Below are 19,027 nucleotides of genomic sequence, written 5' to 3'. Positions count from 1 at the left end.
AGGTAAAAATTTATACAAACTTATTTTAAAAAAAGTCACTCGAATCAAGTTTTACGTTATCATGATTATTACGTAAAATTTACGAGATACACTATAAATATTCTACCACTGACTCGATTTTGTACAATACAGTACTAATTTCGGTGCTTAGGATATTCGTATAAAATGTGCAATTCGCGACGGAATTCACACACTTCCTCTTTTACAATAAAAATATAAGCGTAAAAACATGATTAACTAATTGTAAGTCGCCCAATATCGTACATTTCACAATATTCCTAAGCAATTAATGAATACATAGAGTACCCCAGAATGTCTTTCCACTAAAAAAAAATTGATTTTTCGTTAATAAAAATTTATTCGTAACTCATAGCTATTTATACCAACAATTTTATATTCTCTTATTCTTTATATTCCTTTCTCACTCTTATCTTTAAATATATATTTTTTGAATTTTAATTCTAATTTTTAGTTGGAAGAAAATACGACATTCCTAGAACTCTCTGTACGCAAAAAGTCTTTTGGGATTGTACGCGCAACCATGCCAAAAGAAACCAACGTACTTTGACGTAACATTTTAATGACAAACTGAACTAAAAAAAAGGGAGAGAGGAGAGGTTTTAATATATTCATATAGACAAAACTCATCTCCCAGTATGACAAATAATTATATAAAAACAATAATCAAAATTCACTAAATACATGCATTGGTTATCTTCTAGCAGGGATATTAAAATTTCTACAGGAAAGGGGAGCTACGAAGAATACATCTAAATTGATCATTGCAAATCAATCAATCATATAATCACATTGAATATTACTACAAAAAGGTAGAACATTTAGGGAAAATAATCATCATCAAATACGGGACAGACTGGCTAACGTAAACCATCCACCAAAACTAAAAACAAAAAAACTGAAGAAATAAAAAAACGGGGGAAAGAAAGCGAAACGACTGCAGTATACTACGTTCGTAATTCTCCATCACTATAAAACACAGGCACGCTTTTTCTTTTAAACTGATACTCGAAACTGCATCAAAATGTGAGACGATCAACATTACGTAGCGCAGTATAACTATAGCGTTTAATTTCATCTGCGCAATCTATTTACCTTACCCAGGCAGTAATTGCCAATATTTAATCGTTCCATATAATACAACCGTATACGCACGTATATATAGACATACTCAACAAAAAGGCAAACACGTCGAAAAATTATTTCGAACAAGCTAATAAGGTCATGCACCATACGCAGGGATATCACCTTCATGGTCTATACTGCAACAGTTGCTATTAGCGTGCGTCTCGGGCGTATCATAAATATCCAATACCAATTGGAGTTTCAAATATGACATTTTAATAATCGAACGAGCGGGTTTCGCTCAACCCGTATAGACCATGAACGGAATTATGTGCACGTAAAACAGTTCTCACCGAGCGGACACCAACCCTCATGTTGTTCCGGTTTGTTAGGATCCGGTATTGGCATTAGAAAAACTTAACGAGTTAATCACGATTCGAGAGACAGAGTCGATTGGAAAGAGAGCGAGATACATATTCATGCATGCGCCGCGAATTTGAAAGTTTAATAATTTTCGGTAAACACGACGGAAACACATTCGGTAAACAAACGTAAAACAGAAGAAAAATGAAATAAACAGAAATGTTTGTCGTAGAGTCAGACGTACGGGAATGTAAGGAGGATTGATGGACAGTAAGGGACAGTTATTATGTTAATGTTAGTACATTAGTTAACAAGACGTTAGATATGCCTACTGTAATATTACCTTCTACCTACTACTCATGAAATCGTACTATACCAGAAAAGGTTCTCTGACGTAGAACTAATGATTATCTCAAGATTGATATTCCGAAATTGATGAATTTACCATTGGCGGAAAAGGCGGAGAGAGAAAAAAAAAAGAGAAATACAGAGAAAGTTAGAGAGAAACGACAATGGACATTTTTTACGCAATTCAATGATATGCAATTAAATTAAATTAATTGTGTCATGCATTGTGTAAATATAATAAACGTAAAATATAAATGTAAAAAAATGATAACAAGTACCGGATCGAAAACCAACGGAGTAAACCAATATACATATGTACCGGAAAAGTCGTTAGATAAGCAAAGCAATAAACAGCGAGTGTGTTGTATACTACTCTCAATTCTTCTTTAAACGTTAAGTTAATATGATTTGCATTTAACGTCCGATTAATGCTAATGTTATGACACCTCAGGAGTCGAAATCGTACACATAGCATACATATTACATAATCTTAATATATTTTTAGTTAGTTTCGCTAGAATATAGAGTAGTTATATCAAATCGACGTTCAGATATGCTTTCGTTAATGACAATGAATTCTTAAATGATACCACATTCCTACATTTAATGCAGCAAAGTAATGTTGATTAATATGAAGTAAGAGCGATGGAAACAAAAACCAAACGTTAACACATTGTTATAATAACTAATACTTAAGAGCGTCATTTTCGATTATTAGAAATATCGAAATTAAACGGGAACGCAAGTTTAATTGCCTCTTGGGGAAAAGGATAGAGAGAAAAGGAAACAGTACCATAGAAAATTTATTTTGAAAGTTATTTCAATTGCTTGCAATTAAGGAGTAACTTGCCTTGCAAACATGTTTCGCATTAACCCAATAGTTCATTCAATTACAAGTCGTTTTGATTAATTACTTTCTTTTTCCTCACTATACTGACAATAAAAAAATTCGTGGATAGACTAGTATACGGTTACGATTTATCTCAACCTAATCTCGGATCGTCTATAAATATCGCGCAGATTAAAGGATTGTGGTGAATACTTACCGCGGCATGGATCGTTCTTTAGAAGGAATTCGTCTAACGCTACCCAGCCTCCACCGACGCGTACCATGACAGTGGAGCGCAGGATTCGAACCAAACGCAGCTTCTGGCTGTCGCCAAACTGTAATTTCGTCAGTCGTCACGATAAAGTCATACGTGATACATCAATAATAAACGTGATCGCAATTAAAATCAGCTAGATGCTTTAATTAAATCATTACAACTGTACACGTACCCTGTATTTTCCTTCGCCAACTTGGAAAACGCGGAATTTCTGGCGACAAGTACACAGCATGACCAGTCGTTTAACTTCGTCGTGTATCTTATCCGTGTCGTGGTAGGTCCGTCGTTCTTCCCAATCGGGTCGCAGAGCGGCGATGAACTCCTTCCAATCTATCAAACCCTCGCCGTGACGATCGAAGAGGTCGGCAACAGCAGCCATTTCCAGACGAGAAGTATCGAATTCTACAAATTAAACAATTAGAACAGTAGAAAAATACAGTTGTTTTTGTTTAGGAAACAAATAAGCGATATGATAAGTACTGGTGTTCATAATTCCTTGAATGAAGTCCTCCCTCGGTATAAGTCCATCATTGTTTTTATCCATCTTCCTGAACAGATCCGTCAGCCTGGATTTCTTGTGATTCATGAATTTCAGGAACTGCAATTAGAAAATAAAATCATTCATTTAAATAGTTTATGATAATTGACAAAGAAATAATTAGATTTTTATTTCCATCAGAAGTAAAAAGACGAATCTATGCAAATCTCACCCGTTTGCGCCACTCTTCCCAGCTAAAGTTAGCCACGCGATCCACTTCCTGAATGTAATTATATCTATCCTGCAGACGACGTTGACGCTCCCACGCCAGCATCCAAACGTGACGCCACTTATCCCAGAGAAGCTTAACTCTCGGACTGCGGAATTCCGGCTCGGCTCCTTTGCTGCTTGTAGGAAAGAAAATATATATGTGTATTTGTATACGAAAAGTAGATATACATCTAAGATATAAGAATTAGAAATGTGAGATGTCATTTTAATTAAGGAAGGAAGGGGGCAACTAATCATCGAGATAATTTCACAAAGAGATATAACGACGAAATATTCGCGAAAATAAAGAACAACTCGATAACAAGTTCAAATGTAAATGTTGCATCTGAAAACCCAAAACTTCACACTTTCAGTACAAGGCAAGACAGTTTTGTAAACGAACAGTAACAATTCATTAAACCCAATCACATCCCGCAAAGAGAAAAAAAAAACAAGAATCCCATTACCGAGACACTAGTGAGTTGTAATGGACACGTTGAGTCATATATGGCGTAGTGATGCCCGTATGATTCCGGGTGAAAATTATGAAATGACGCAGAATGAACTGAAATAAGACTAGGCGTAACGAACCTTCCTTTGGGTGGGAAGCGTGGACCGATGTGCGGCAATGAAAGATCTGGCGTTCTGTCACGACCTGGGCTGCCTCGGCTAAACAGGAACATGCGTCACATCACTCAAACATTCTCTACTAAATAAGGCATCTATAAAACGATCTTCTTTGATACAGCACTCTGGTTTATAGATTGGTTTTCTTTCATGTAAGTAATAGATTGTAAAAGTGCGAAACTAACGCGAGTTCTTATCGAACGTACAATTTGCACGTACATGTAGAAATTATACTTGATAAATGTTTAAAAAATCAGTTTCATACCGGGTTGAAAATATTGTTAATTGTGACGATGTCTTAAGCTATGTGTATGCATTATAATGACGTAACGTATAACACAAGACGCAAAAGGAGATATCTGATTAAATTTTTTAATACAGTGCATTGTGAACAGTAGTAAGTTTATGCATGTCACAGTCACGAGTGAAAAGCGAGTGAGTTAATACACTTAACTAAATTCTAGACTCTTGCTGGATACCGTGAAATTATTGTGCGAACAAGAATTATCGTGTGATGAGAATGTAGTGTCTTGAATATTATAAAGACGTACAAAAACAAACGTATACATTGCTACTAAAGATGCGCGTATTAAACACAAGAACATTGTACTTACGAAAAGGCTATGCGATTGAAATATGTAGAAAATATTTATTATGTTATGATGGACAACGCACCTTTGTTTACGAGGCTGAGGCTGCTCATGCTCGTTATCCTGATAGAGATCCTTACTGAAATCCCATTGCAAAAGCAACATATCATGCAACAGTGAAATACACACAATATACGAAATTCAAGACATAAAAGATGATATACAAAAAAAAAAAAACTGCAGGCATCTAGCAAAATAAAAAATCCTATCAAACATGGTGGTCTGTAACTGTTCCTAAAATTGTAATGTGCACGATAAAACTCGTGAAACAAAAATAGTTAAATGCACAGACAAATGTAGCACACATATAAGAGCATAATGCAAACAAAGCTTAATGATTCGAATACGGAGCAAGCATATTGAAATACAATGCTGCACATATTATCAGCATCCATCACGTATCTGTATTGCTTTACAAAAACGAGAATTTCTATTGTATCAATATATTAGAGTTATAAATTTTCATGTTGATAAATACGTACATAGGCGCTGGTGATCTGACTTTCGATATTTTTCTCGTATCCTTTATCGGCTTGATTTGTCGGGCTTTGCACACGCGATCAACCTCGTTTTGTCTTCGGCTGGTATTTTCCATAAACTCTCTGTGGTCCGCGATAAGCATTTCGAGCGTAGCCCTGTCGTCGGGCAAGGGTTCCGCTTCTAAGGCATTCAAAGTGTTCTCCAAACCTTCGAGCCAGGCTAATAACTCCTCAAGAAGATTATCAAGATCCTACAAATATACAGGTAATAATATCAGTCTTTTCCTATGAGATAAAATATGTGAGAGCATATATAATACAAACCTGTAGTCCCTGCATATGATTCTCCAGTCTTTGATTCCTTTGATAGGCCCAGGTTGCCACTTCTTCCCATCTAGACTGAATAATCGTGATCCAGTGTTTAATAACTGCAGCACCATCGGGATGCGCTTTTCCAAGAATAATATGTGCCAACTCTAACGTATTGTCTTTTTCAATTTCCTTAGTCTGTAACTCGCGAAGGAATCTCTGGTGCTCCATCAATTGATTCCTGCTTTCCTGCTCGTCTTCCGGCAACGGTCCGGCGAATCGTAGCTTCATCTCTGCATCACTCAACCATTCCAGCAACACGTGAACAGCTTTGTGAAGTCGTTCGGCCTCTCTGATGGCTTCTTCCAACAGTCTGGACTTCTTCGATGAGAGACTGGTTACTCTGTCCCATAGACTGTTTAATTCGTTTAACTGCGATCTGATCATCGATGCGTCTTCAATAGAGGCTTTAGATTCAAGTTCACGACCGGTCTTAATGACGGACTCCATTTGTGAGGCGCGTAAATCTAAATCTCTCTCAAAAGTTTTGTGTTGCTCCACTAAATTAGTTACTGTATCCAGATCGCCGTAAAGTGGTCCGGTATTGGCCAGATATTTCTCGGTCTTGCTCAACCACTCCAGCAGTGCCTGAATCGCATCTTTAAATTGACCGGAGAATAACAGAGCTTCTTCTAACTTTCTCTGTCGATCCACGCATTTACCGCAGACTGTAGTCCACTTATTCTTCAATTCGTTCAGAAGTTCTCTCAAGGCAGGTTCATCGGTCTTCGGCGCCTTATCCTTCAACGTTTTGCCGTTCTTCATGGTGTTATCGTACGTGCTTTGTTTAGCACTCAATGCCTTTTGTACCTCGCGGTGTCTGTTGAGACGCGATTTAATTTTGTCCGGATCGTTGCCGCCAAGTCCGTCGGCAGCGACCTCGTCCAACGTCTTCTCAGTGTCGTCCAACCAGTTCATCAAGTTCGACCAGCTATCGTGGAACTCTCTAGCTTCTTTGTAACCGTGATCTAAAGCCCTCGTCCTCTCGGCTGACTTAGAAACTACTCGTTCCCACCTATGTTGCACGCTCACGAGCAAGTTTCTTATAAGAATTACGTCTTGTTTTTGAGAAAAGTATTTGAGATGAGTTCCTTTCTTGTCGAGATTCAGCATGGTTTCGCGATGGACGCCGACGTCTTTCTGGAATGCTTTGTGTTCCTCGATTTGTTGAAGTATGGTTTCCATGACCCTTGAGACCGGTCTGAGATTCGTCAGAATCTTTTCGGCGTTAGTCAACCAATCAACGAAAGCTTGTAACGCATCATGGAACTCAGTGGCCTCCTTCAGGGCAATTTCTAACTTAATTTTTTTATCGCTGGCGCGCGAAAGCACGTTGTCCCATTTTTGCTTCAACGTTCGCAAATTGTGATTTAATCCACCGGCACTGGTCGTATCCGCTTTCTTCAGGTATTCCTGTCCTTGTTGCAGCACCGTTTCGACCTTCGGACGGTTTTGCTCCAGCTCGTTGTACACCTCCATGAAGCGTTCCAATTGCTCGGATGCGGTTTCGGGCAATCCACCAACGGGCTTGGAAGCTACTATCATGTTATCCACGTCGCCCAACCACGACAGCAAGTCCTGTATCTCAGCAGTGAAGGATTGTGCCTCTCGTAAGGCATCTTCCAGTTCTCGTTGGCGATCAGCGGCGCGTTGCAACAGATCTCGCCAACGGCGATTCAGAGTGCCCAGTTTATCGGCTGTAGTAGACGCTTCCGCGGTACCTTTGCCATCCTCAATCAATTGTCGTCCGGCATCGTTCAGAGTGTCAACGCTCGTCTGATGAGCTTGTATATCATTCACTAGAACCTTCAGCTTGGCTAATTCGACTTCGATCACTTGTGGATCACCCGCTACTGGTCTGAGATTATCCAACGTCTTGTCAGTTTTCTCGATCCACACCAATAGCTCGTCCAGAGCGTGCTGGAATTGACCGAGTCGCAATAACGCGTTCTCCAGTAATCGTTGCCTCTCCACCAAGCCTCTCAGCAATCCGTCCCAGCGTTTGTTCACGGCACCGAGCGGTTCCTTGATGGCTGCTGCTTGTTCGGAGGATGTTCTTTCCGTTAATTCGGCCGCTTGCCTAGATACGGAAAGACGATAATATTAGAAAGCACATAGCCACTTTTCTTGACGTTATGCAGCAACGTATATGCTGCTATATGTACTCGAACCACACAACATTGAACCATCTACAGGGAGGATGGGTATAAAAATTTCAATGAGTTTTTAACTACCGGAGGAATTAATATCAAAACTGGATATTAATTACTGCCGTTTCCACATTATTTCTATCAAGAAAGTAAAATGTATTATCGTATTAACTACGAATTCTCGTGGTTGATCACTCGATTTACCTGATACATGCGGCTGAGTAATTTTCCTAGAGGTAACATAAAGGGGGAGGATCCGATTAAATGTGTGACGCAAATTGTTATGGGGGCAGCAAGATTATTAAACTAAACGGGGGGGAAGTAAACACGTTCAGAACAACATGAAGCCATGCTCTAACTACCAGCGACAACACAGAGAGAGATTGACTTGCCTTGTAAGACTCCTATGTTCGGGAACCGGCACAGAAAAACAAAAGTCGGGATTAGAATTTTACGTTTTCTCAAAGGTCGTTCATCGCAAACGATTCTCGGATGGGAGTTGCACAAAGGGGACAATGCTGCGCACTGAACTCTTTGTAACGCCATTAACATGTAGATTCTTGCTTTTACTTAAAAATTAAATTTTCACCTGTTCAACGCCTCGACTTTCACCATATGCGGATCCACCTCGGCCTTGAAATTAGCCAGCTGCTTGATCTGTTTCTTCACCTCGTCGATGTCGCTGCCAAGCGGGCCCATCTCCGCGAATCTGTCCTCGGCCTCTTGCAAGAACTCCAACAGGTTCTGCAGCGTCTCGTGGAACTCCATCGCCTTCTCCATGGCGTCGATCAGATTCTCCTCGCGTCTAGCGTACAGAGCAGTGACGTTGTCCCAAGCCTGATCCAAATCTTCGATGTGCTTTCGCACTTCAGGTTTGTCCGGCTCGCCGCACAAGCTCATCAAGTCGTGTCCCGAGGTTCGAACTTGCTCGACATCCGGCTTCGTCTGATCGATCTCCTGTCGGATTTCTTGCAACGCCACTTGCTGTTGTTGAATAGCGGCTGGTTGAGCCGCAGGTGGTGCCTGTCCAGCCAGCGCGTCCTGCAGCTCCCTCAGAGTGGCCATAACTCCGTTCAGCTCGGCCCAGAATTTTTCGGCGACGGCTAGAGTATCGTCCAAGGTGCGACCGCGGTTGTTCGTGGCCTTCTGTACGTCGGTCCATAATTTGTTGAGCTTATCCAGCTTGCGTTTGATGTCCTTCACCGCCGGATCGGCCCTGTTGCCGGCCTTGCTGATCACGTCATCCGCCGCTTTCTTAACGGCCGCGTAAGCCTCGGATCTCTGAGCGAGATCGTCTGCCAAGGCGGCGTTCTCCTCCATCTGATCGCGTAAACGAGGCGGATGGGCACTAATCGGTTCGGCGCCGTTCACCTGATCGGCGGTAGAAGACAGTGCGCGCAGCATACCCTCCAATTTATCGGAGAACTGAGAGGATTCCTGCAGTGCCTGTTCCAGCGCCTGTTGTCGGCCCCTCAGCTCGGCTCTCAATGCCGCATAGCGAGCGTTGTCATTATCCAGAATGTCTTGTACCTTTATACCTTCTTCCTCGTTGCACAACTTGATAAGTGCCTCACCGGTTTTGTTGAGCTTCTCCACCAGAGGTTTATGCTCGTTGATACTCTGTATGAGAAGCTCATTCTTGTCCTGTTGGGTCGCTATCAAGTCAGGTCGCAAAGCAGGCATGGGTAACATAGCGACTTGTTGTTCAGCCTCCTCGAGCCAGCTGACTAGGCCGGCGTGAGTATCGCGAAGGTGTTCCGCTAACGGTAGAGCTTGCTCGAGAGCTCCCAATCTATCTGTTGACAAAGCTGATACAATTTCCATCGTTTCGCGCAAGTCCTCCATCTTGTCTCTGATGGTAGACGTGTCTTCATGTTGAGTGTTCTCGCGTATCACCTTCTTCGCAGTCGAAATAACATCACGGACTCTACCCTTCTGACTGGATATATCGTCGTTGAGTGCTTTATGTTCTTTCAATTGTACTCTAATAATTTCAGGCTCGCTGCTGGGCGGCTCGGCCTCTCGAAGTTGATTGTCCACTTCTCTAAACCAGTCGAGCAGATCGTCGATATCGCCGATCACCTCCAAGGATCGCTGCTTGCTCAACTGAATTCTTTCCGCCTTTCTCTGAATCTGCTCGGCAATCGCGTCGAATCGCCTATTGTCCCTGGTCACGAGACCTTCGATGGTCGCAGCACCTTCTCCTGGTGACATTTGACACAGTTGTGGGCCGACCGCGTTGATCTTGTCCAAGACGGGTCTGTATTCCGATATCTCCATCTCGAGTCGGATAATCTCTTCCTCGCGAGGTTCGGCCGACTGCAAAGCAGTTTCCGCGCCTTGCATCCAATCCATCAGACGATTGTGGTTATCGTGGAATTGTTGCACCAGTGGCAAAGATTCTTGAGCATGTTTCAAAAGATCCGAGCCACGCGTGACGAGATCGTTAAATCGTCGTTGCAAGGAGTCCAACTTGTCCTTCAGTTGAAGCGCCTCGTCACTCGAGATGTGTTTCATCAGTTCTAGGCCGGAATCAACGGTACTGTCGACTTCCGTTTGCCGCGTAGATACCTCCTCTGTAAGATCCGCCAAGTCGTCCATTTGTTGCAAGAGCTTCTCCGTGTGTACAGCTAAGATGCGATATTTGGACAATCGGATTTCCATGCTTTCCATCCACGCCTGTAAATCTTGATATGTAAGAACCAGATGACGTAAGCCCTGTCTCGAACGTTGCAGCAAACTACCGAGAGCTTCTGATCGTTCGACCAAAGTCGCGTATCTATCTGCCGCATCCTGAAGCTTATCGGCCAACAAGGCAGCTTCGTCTTCGCCTACCAGCGACATAAGTTGACTGGCTATCTCCGTGAGTTCGCTGAAGTCTGGTGTCTTCGATATAATGTCTTCGTGAAGTATGTCGTGCTCACTAACTCGCTGCTGTATCTTCTCCTCGTCGGTAGGGACTAGCTCCATATCTCTCACTTTCTTCTCCGTCTTATCCAACCAGATAGCAAGTGGTATCAATTTATCTTGGAATCGCTTTGCCACCGCCATTGCTTGCTCAAGAGCGTCCATTCTCTCCGCGGCGCTTTCCGTCAAATTGTCAAATCTGCCTACTAAATCATTTAATTGTTTCTCGATGGCCTTACGCTCCTTCGGGTCCGCATCGGCAGCTACCTCTCGTCCCATGTTGTAGAGGGATGTCATAGAATTTTGTCGGTCCAGCAACATCTTCTTCAGGAATTTCTGTTCTTGCAATTGCGCCTTCACGACTTTGTAATCTGACGAAGGTGGTTTTTGATTCGAAACCATCTCTTCCGTATCGGTCAACCATTTCTCTAAACCGTCTAAAGCTTCCTGGAACTTGCCCGACTGTAGTAATCCAACATCCAACTTGCGATCGCGCTCGTTTAGCTAAAAAATAAATAATTATTAATTAAACAATAAAACAATGCATCTTGTTAATTATTGCATGAATATATTAGACATATATATATATATATATATATATATATATATATATATATATATATATATATATATGTCAAATACTCACCCTGTCTTTTAAGTCGTTCCACCTTTCGTTCATTTTATCGACGTCTTTTTCGATATTACTGGTATTGACATCTCGTCCTGCAGTTTGTATAAGGTTTTGACCGAGCGCATTACAGTTTTCAACAGCGTGTGCGAGTGGTTCAATCTTCTTAACTTTGAGAGTTCTGAAGTCTTCCTGCTGAGCTTTAATCGAGTCCACTTCGGATCCGACAGGTTTAAATCTCCTGACCTGTTCGTTTGCGTCGCTGATACCTTCCATAACTTTCGTGTGCAATTGATAGAACTCTTGCAACTTGTTCAAGGTAGAAGTGAGTTCATCTTCTCTAGTACGCGCGCGCTCATCCAGTTTGCCAATTTGTCGTTTGAATCCTTCAACCTGATCTCTCGTCGCTACAGCATCAGCAGCGAAGCCGTAATCAACCAAACGTTCGCCGCGATTTTGCAGATCGCCAATTTCTTCATAAAGTTTGTTAACTCTGCTAATAATCTTGGCGGTATCTTCCAATTGTCCTCGTACAATCTTGATTTCTCTACCGGGTGCTTTCATGGAGTCTAGATCTTTTTCGAGAGCGGACAGATGTTGGTTAATCAATTTTGCTTGATCGTTAAATTGCGCGACCGCCGTCGCTGCGCTTTGCAGCTCGTTGCATCTGTCATCCAGTTTCGCTTGCAGGTCATTAATACGATCGGTGACATTGTCAATCTCGTCTTGTAAATGTGTCGCATCGACGCCCTGCTCGCCGGCTTTGTTTACGAGATCGTTAGCCTGCTGTCTCACGCATTGTAAGGGTTTCTTCAAGCTCGTTGTTTCCTCTCGCAAGTTCTAAAAATTACATAATAAGTATATATTTTGTATTAATCATAGTTTTTGTTTTATGAGAGTAGAATAAACCTAATTACCTTTATTCTGTCGAGAAGTTTTGGATCTTTAGCCGCTCCACCGAGAGCATCGTGTGAAGCTAACTTATCTTCACAACGTTGTAAACCGTGTTGCAAATCGCGTAAATTCTCATTGAAGTCCATTAAGTGACGTGCGGTATCTTCCAACGATTGTGTTCTAGACAACAAGTCTGCAAGAAATAATTAAATTATAATATTGTAACACAACACACATGAGTAAAAAACTAAGAATAAACTATGTTTTAATAATAATAAATTTAAACGTACCATTGTTTAATTTATCCCATCTTGTTTTCATAGCGCTAAGCTCGTTCTTCACATTTTGTTTGTCAATGTCGCAAGCTCCGACAAATGTCTCGCCAAGCATCTTGTTATTTTCGAACTCCCCGGAGTGCTTCCACACTTCGTTCCTGAACGACGATAATTCTTTCAGCTGCTTCTCGATGTCTTTGCGTCTAAATGAAGTAGGGATCAAACTGTCCAATTTATCCTCGGCCTGTCGAAGCCAAGGAAGAAATACGTCTTGAGCTTTGTAGTATTTCTTGCAATGCTCCGCGCAGGTCTGCAGTCGGGTGTGCCTTTCGACGGTATCCTTCTTTAAACGATCCCATTGCGACTGCATCTTATCCAAGTCACGTTGAAGTGAGCGATTTTCAACTTTCTGAGACCGCGCAAGTATGTCGCGTCCTTTGTTCAACAGCATTATGACTTCGTGCTCTTTACTCATCACATTACGATAAACAGGCTAAAAATTATATTTTATTTTTGTCAATAAAATAGAACTGACGGGGTATGAAACGTATAAGTAAAGAAAAGAAGATAGAAATTTCTTAAATAGTGACACATACCTCATGATGATCAAGTTGCTGTTGCAAGACTTCTCTGTCGGCAGACACCAGCAGCTTTTCAGACATATTTCCGAGTTCATCCGCGAGCCATCCCAGAGTTCTGCTACAAGAGGCCTCGAATTGTCTTCCATCTCGCAGATTACCTTCGATTTCTGCTTTCCTATAATCGAGCTTCTTCTGCAAGTTATTGTACATCTTGCCGACTGTAGCGAGCTTTCCTTGAATTTCGGATCTCGACGCTGGGTCACTCAGAACCTCACACAGCTGTGCACCGGCCATCTCCGCGTCGGCTAACAACGGTCTCTGACCTTCCAGCTGTCTCTCCAGATTCTCGATCTTACGAAGCTGTTCTTCGGGATCCTTTTCAAGAGACAACTCGTCTAGATTGTCCGAGATTCCTTGCAGAGCATCTCGCAGCCGATTAAGACTGGCATCGAATTCACGACTAGTATCAACAGCATCTCCCAAACTCTGAGCTCTTTCGTCCAATCTTCCCATTTGATCTGCCCATCTCTGTAAAATGCTCTGCAACTTCGCGTTTATCTTCTGTCCATCTGCCGAATCAATGGATATCGTGACAAAGATACTTTCCCCGACTTGTATGAGATGATCCAATTGCGGTTGCTGAGTTCTAAACTCCTCTCGCAAAACCTGCACCTGTTGCACTTGACTCGCGACCATACGAGGATCGGCTGAAATTGGTCCCAAAGCGCCCAACATACGCTCTTTAGCGCCGAGCCAGGAATTAAGACCATCGTACGTGTCATAGAAGTCTTTAATGTCTTCCAAGAATTTAATTCGGTCCTTGCATCTGTCCGAAATCGATCTCCACCGACTGGCAACGTCTTCCATCTCGTCATTCAATCTATCTACACCGTATGCATCTTTCTTACGTCTGACTAAATCACGCACTTGTGTTCGAGTACTATCGAGTAAAGATTGTTTCTCGTACATTTCCTCGACGAGAACCTTAACTTGCTTGGCCGTTTTGTCTGCATCATCTTTAGTTGCAGGCATACTTTCTTTAGGCAACTGCCGTTGAATCTGGTAAAAAAAAAAGTTATGTATTATATTTATATAGTCAAAATATACATAAAATAAAACATTATTTGAAAAAAATAAGAAATTACCTTATCCAAGAATTGAGAGAGTACTTTCAAATGGTCCAAATGTTTCTTCAATTCCTCTCTAATGTTATCTAACTCCGTTTGGCGATCCGACAATCTGACACCGAGTAATCCGTATCTATGATTAATTTCCGAAAGCTGCTGTTGAACGGGCGATAATTCCTCCAGATGGAAACCATCTTGGCTCGAACGGCGGCTGCTAAATCCGCTGCTACCACCTGGGGAGACCGGACTTTGAACTGCGTAGGATTTAGTGGGTGACGGCGAGCGACCGTCTTGTGACATTCGCAGTACTACAAAAAAAAATTAAGAAAAAAACGATCAAACGTAACGAAAATAGCAATGATTGTGTGCTGAAAAAGATGCAATGTGAAAGATCTATGAGCTAGTTGTTATAACTGATAAGTTACATAAACTAGTAGCAATTGGTTCGCAAAAAAACCAATATCCACAGTTCACAAAATCATGCAGTCGAAAAGTATCTATGCAAAATCGCTCATATATGTAGTGACAATAGCAAGGATAATACCTGGTCTTTTCGTTGGACTAGCACTGCCACGTCGACGCGTTGGACTTTCGCCGCGTTCCTTCATCAAACTATCGTAAGCGATACCGAGATCGTTGATCTTGTCGACCGTGTTGCCGTAATCGCGATATTCCTTTTGTATGGGCTTCAAATCTTCCTGCTGTATTTTCAATTTGTCCAAATCCACGGCGACCGGCTCGAGTCTTTGCACCTTGTTCTCCGTACGAGTAAGCCAATCGAGCACTTGATCCCGCAGTTTCTCATACGCCGTGTGTTGTTCTGCCCTCGATTTGCACAATCGTTGTTTCTCGTCGAGCAGATTGTTCAGTTCCTTCCATTGAGATTCGAGCGCCTTGATCTTATCTCTAATCGCGCCCGCTTCGGTTATATCCTTCTTGGAGATCAGATTCTTCCCGTTACGTATAAGGTCTTCGAAGTTTCCACGCTGATCCTCGCGCATGTCGATCAGTCGAGCCATCTTGGCCTCGCACTCCGACATATCGAGCTTGTTCAAATCTCTCGAGTCGAGAACTTCCATCATATGCGCGTACCAACTTTCAAACTTGGCCACATCTCCGAGGAACTCGTTCAGGGCCTGCGCGATTTCGTCCAGGAATTCACCGCGCCTCAAAGATTTGTCCATCAGTTTCTCAAATCTGCTTTGCACATCCTTCAACTTGCTCTCGATACGTTTGGCGATGCGAACGTTGCTCGAATTTAAGAGAAGATCTTGAGCGTTCGCTGTGATAGTTTCTACGCTCAAACGGTGACTATCCAAGTCTGCTTGAAGTAATCGCTGTTCTCTCTGTTGCTCTTCCAAGCGTTCTTTCTGCAAACTTGCTGGACGTTGAAGAGACCTGTGCAATACGATTTGTTACAATACAATTAAAATAATGATAAGCTTAAGATAACACAGGAAAATTCAAAAATAATAAAATTGTATCTATCTTATACTTACTTAAATTGACTTTCAACGTTGTTTAGCCATGCAACCAGACTGTCCAATGCATCTTGCACTCCTTGGCTTCTCACCAACGCTGTGTCAAGTTCTTGACACTTGTCAGCCAGAGCGTTACTCAGTTGTTTGTACTTATCTTCTAACGCCTTCACGGGTTCCTCGAGCTCGTTAGCTTCGTTGATTGTCAGTTGGCCCTCCAAAGAACGTAATAGAGCCTCAACGCTGTGTTTAGCGTTGTCGACTAGACGCTCATTAGCGAGGAATTCATTGTTCAACGCCTTGGCCTTGCTCAATTGATCCTCCACTTGTTTCGGTTCCGCGGCAACAGGTTCGGAGATAACTCTGTGCACTTTCGGCTCGACCTCTCTCAACCACGTTCTAGCTTTATCCAATGAATCATGATAATCTCTCTGTTTGCCGCCGACTCCCGACAATCTGTCTGACAGGAGATTTGCTCGGGATAGTAGATCTTTGTACCGAGTTGTCGCGCTGGATACTTCGGCTCGTACCGGCGAATCCTGGCTAGCCGTGGGCTCTTTGTGTGGCAATCTCTGTGGCAAGCTGGTCCTGAAGTCGTTAAGAACTTGGAGATACTCTTTACTCTCGTCAACGAACTTTTGCGCGGCCATGGTGATAAATCTCAAATCTGCTTGATGAGCGATGACATCGCTGATGAAATCGCGAGTCGTATCCGTGCTGCTACTGAGCTTGTTCAGATCGGATAAGGAACGCTCCTTCTCTTCAAGCACGCTTCTGGCCTTATCCAACCAAATCGAGAACGTCGTGAGTTCATTCCTGTGAAACAAAAAGTCAATTAAAATTTCGAAAACACTAAATTATTCAAGTAATTATGCAAGAGATACTGACTTGAACTTTGTTAATTCATCTCTGGCACCAATGAGACGTTTCACTAATTTGTCAGTGCGATCTAACGCTTTGTCAAATCGAGTTCTAAGAGATCGACCGTTCTTCTCCAAAGTAGACACTTCGTCGCTGGATAACACGTTGCTGCCCGTCAAGACGACCTGTCGAATCTGATCCAGGCAGGATGAAACGGATCGACTGTGCGATTCAAGATCTTCCTTTATTTCCTACAAGTGACATTAGATTTCACATGTAATTACTTAATATTCGCAAATCGTCGCGTCGCGTAAAAGAGTCACGGTCGGTCTCGCTCCGCGTGTACTTGGCGCGAGACACTACCGTGTCTCTTGATTCTATAAAATAAGCGTATTTACATGAATTACAGTTATGTGAGTTCTATCGCTTACTTTCATAATAATTATCTGCTTTCTTAACTGCTCTACGTCTTCCTTGACGGTATCTTGATTCGCCAGCTTGTCCTCAATTTCGGAGATCCACTGCAGAAGTTTTGAGAGCGTCTCGTCACAGAGCTTGTACTTTTCCTCCACCGCTTGCTAAAACGAAGTTAGAGGAAAACGATTCATTTCTATCTACTCGTGCAGCCCATCTATCTAGCTAAATCTAATGTGCTAGAAAGAAAACTAAGGTAAATCATAACAATATCGCCATCTCACCAATGACGATAATAGGCATCGTATTAATTAAAGATTAAAGAAACATAGGTAAGCTTACGACATATCTCACGCATGCAAACACAGGCACACTTTTAACGTACAGGTAAAATACAGTATTAAATGGTAGCTTTAATTTATCTGCAAGAACTGCATATTTCTCGTATCGGGTTTTTTCATATGCAGTTTCAAAGCATAAACGATAACAGTATGAAGATAACGTAATAAAAACACGTTCCAACAAGCAAATAAATTAAAACGCACAATGACGGAGTAACGATCGTGTGATGATGTACTGCATATAAAATAATGTGTATAAATGTATGATACAGTAATGTACAACGTGGAGAAACTCCCGCTAACTCATGCTAGCGAAAACATAGGTTCGTGATAAGTAAACATAATCATACCTGAAAAAAAGGAAAAAACATTTAAATGTATAATAATTATCATAACTTTGAATAGACAGATATTAAAAACTAGTTGAATTAAACGCATATTAATAAGTAAATTGACAAAATTAAGACAAGATATTATACATTTGTTAATTTCATCGTAATGTGTTAATCGTACGAATTTCTCGCGCGGATCGGTAAATAAAACCAACTGAGGCTCCAGAAACTTATCCCTTATATTATTTTTTATGAAAAACTTTTTTAAATATTGAGTAACACATTAGGAAGTGCTAATGCGGTGCTTACAATTATTGCGTTGGTCTTGATTACCGTCAAGCGTTTCACGTTACTTAACATTACGTTAAAAATGTCCTACCATCTACTGTTGCCTTATATCTCTTAATGCAATCCCGTTGCTTCTTTTACATATTATAAGAACATTTGACTATTATCGAATTTGATTTTTTATTCACCAATGCCTTTAATTTATCTGCCACAATTGTCTGTCACTTGTATCCTGATTAAGCCAATACTGAAGGATGATAAAAGACAGAGAGCAACGACGTGATTATGGTTGCATGTCCTTTCAGCCAAATCCTTCTTCTCGTAAAAGCGTTAATTTTGAATGAAAAATAGAGAAAAATGCCAATTTGCAATTTTTTTTATTCCGTACATGCATGCCGTACACATTAGTATGCTCAGTGAATGATTTGTATTTTTTTTCCCAACCAAAGAAAATTATTAGCATCAGGATGATCGAATATATGATTCAGTTTACTGAGAAATTGCTGTATTTTCATAAATCTCTTTGAAATAAATCATATAGATGTAACTTTTGCATCGCGCTGCACGTAAGACGATGGAAGTTTTATCGCGAAAAATAAGATAAGCAAGTTAAAATTATTAGATTAATGATAAAATTATAGATTAATGCTACTTAATTTATTAAAAAGGGATTAGCGTTGTTGATGCGACAAAACTTGGCTTAGGATTAATGATATTCGTGGTGGAGGTATTGTTCATGATGCGATGTTCGATATTGTCCGATGGTCTGCAGATCGCCGATTGTAAATGACGAGCCCGAGAGAACGTACGCGATGTCCGATTAATGGTTGTTCGTGATGATGGCCGCCTTTACTGAACCCACATTAAGGTAATGAAGGAAGGTAAGCACGAAGGTAAGTATGACATATTATATGACGAGGAGAGTCCGAGATAAATCTGAGATAAATTTGAATGAGATAATTTGAAGCGAGCATTCCG

General features: G+C 41.5%; 1 protein-coding gene across 34 annotated transcripts in view; it reads right to left on the bottom strand.

Moving 5' to 3' along the window:
* Shot (dystonin-like protein short stop) overlaps window positions 1-19,027 on the bottom strand; it is a 100,280-nt gene that overhangs the window by 8,109 nt on the left and 73,144 nt on the right. For 20 of the 34 annotated variants that reach the window (XM_071790273.1, XM_071790276.1, XM_071790279.1 and 17 more), the window contains 20 exons: window positions 17,106-17,252; window positions 16,702-16,925; window positions 15,835-16,629; window positions 14,880-15,733; window positions 14,354-14,643; window positions 13,224-14,267; window positions 12,643-13,120; window positions 12,376-12,545; window positions 11,477-12,298; window positions 8,513-11,334; window positions 8,316-8,327; window positions 5,729-7,853; window positions 5,408-5,655; window positions 4,951-5,004; window positions 4,240-4,317; window positions 3,611-3,782; window positions 3,381-3,498; window positions 3,073-3,302; window positions 2,841-2,958; window positions 1,437-1,499 (listed from right to left, as the gene is read on the bottom strand). In XM_071790273.1, coding sequence (XP_071646374.1) covers window positions 1,437-1,499; window positions 2,841-2,958; window positions 3,073-3,302; window positions 3,381-3,498; window positions 3,611-3,782; window positions 4,240-4,317; window positions 4,951-5,004; window positions 5,408-5,655; window positions 5,729-7,853; window positions 8,316-8,327; window positions 8,513-11,334; window positions 11,477-12,298; window positions 12,376-12,545; window positions 12,643-13,120; window positions 13,224-14,267; window positions 14,354-14,643; window positions 14,880-15,733; window positions 15,835-16,629; window positions 16,702-16,925; window positions 17,106-17,252 — 10,864 coding nt within the window. The remainder of the gene's footprint in view (window positions 1-1,436; window positions 1,500-2,840; window positions 2,959-3,072; window positions 3,303-3,380; window positions 3,499-3,610; window positions 3,783-4,239; window positions 4,318-4,950; window positions 5,005-5,407; window positions 5,656-5,728; window positions 7,854-8,315; window positions 8,328-8,512; window positions 11,335-11,476; window positions 12,299-12,375; window positions 12,546-12,642; window positions 13,121-13,223; window positions 14,268-14,353; window positions 14,644-14,879; window positions 15,734-15,834; window positions 16,630-16,701; window positions 16,926-17,105; window positions 17,253-19,027) is intronic. The other 14 variants (XM_071790281.1, XM_071790288.1, XM_071790293.1 and 11 more) reach the window with 8 other exon arrangements.

This window comes from Temnothorax longispinosus, chromosome 10 (assembly GCF_030848805.1).
Source record: "Temnothorax longispinosus isolate EJ_2023e chromosome 10, Tlon_JGU_v1, whole genome shotgun sequence".
Lineage (NCBI taxonomy): Eukaryota > Metazoa > Arthropoda > Insecta > Hymenoptera > Formicidae > Temnothorax > Temnothorax longispinosus.
Note: the sequence above shows the minus strand (reverse complement) of the source record. Positions and strands in the feature narration are given on the sequence as shown.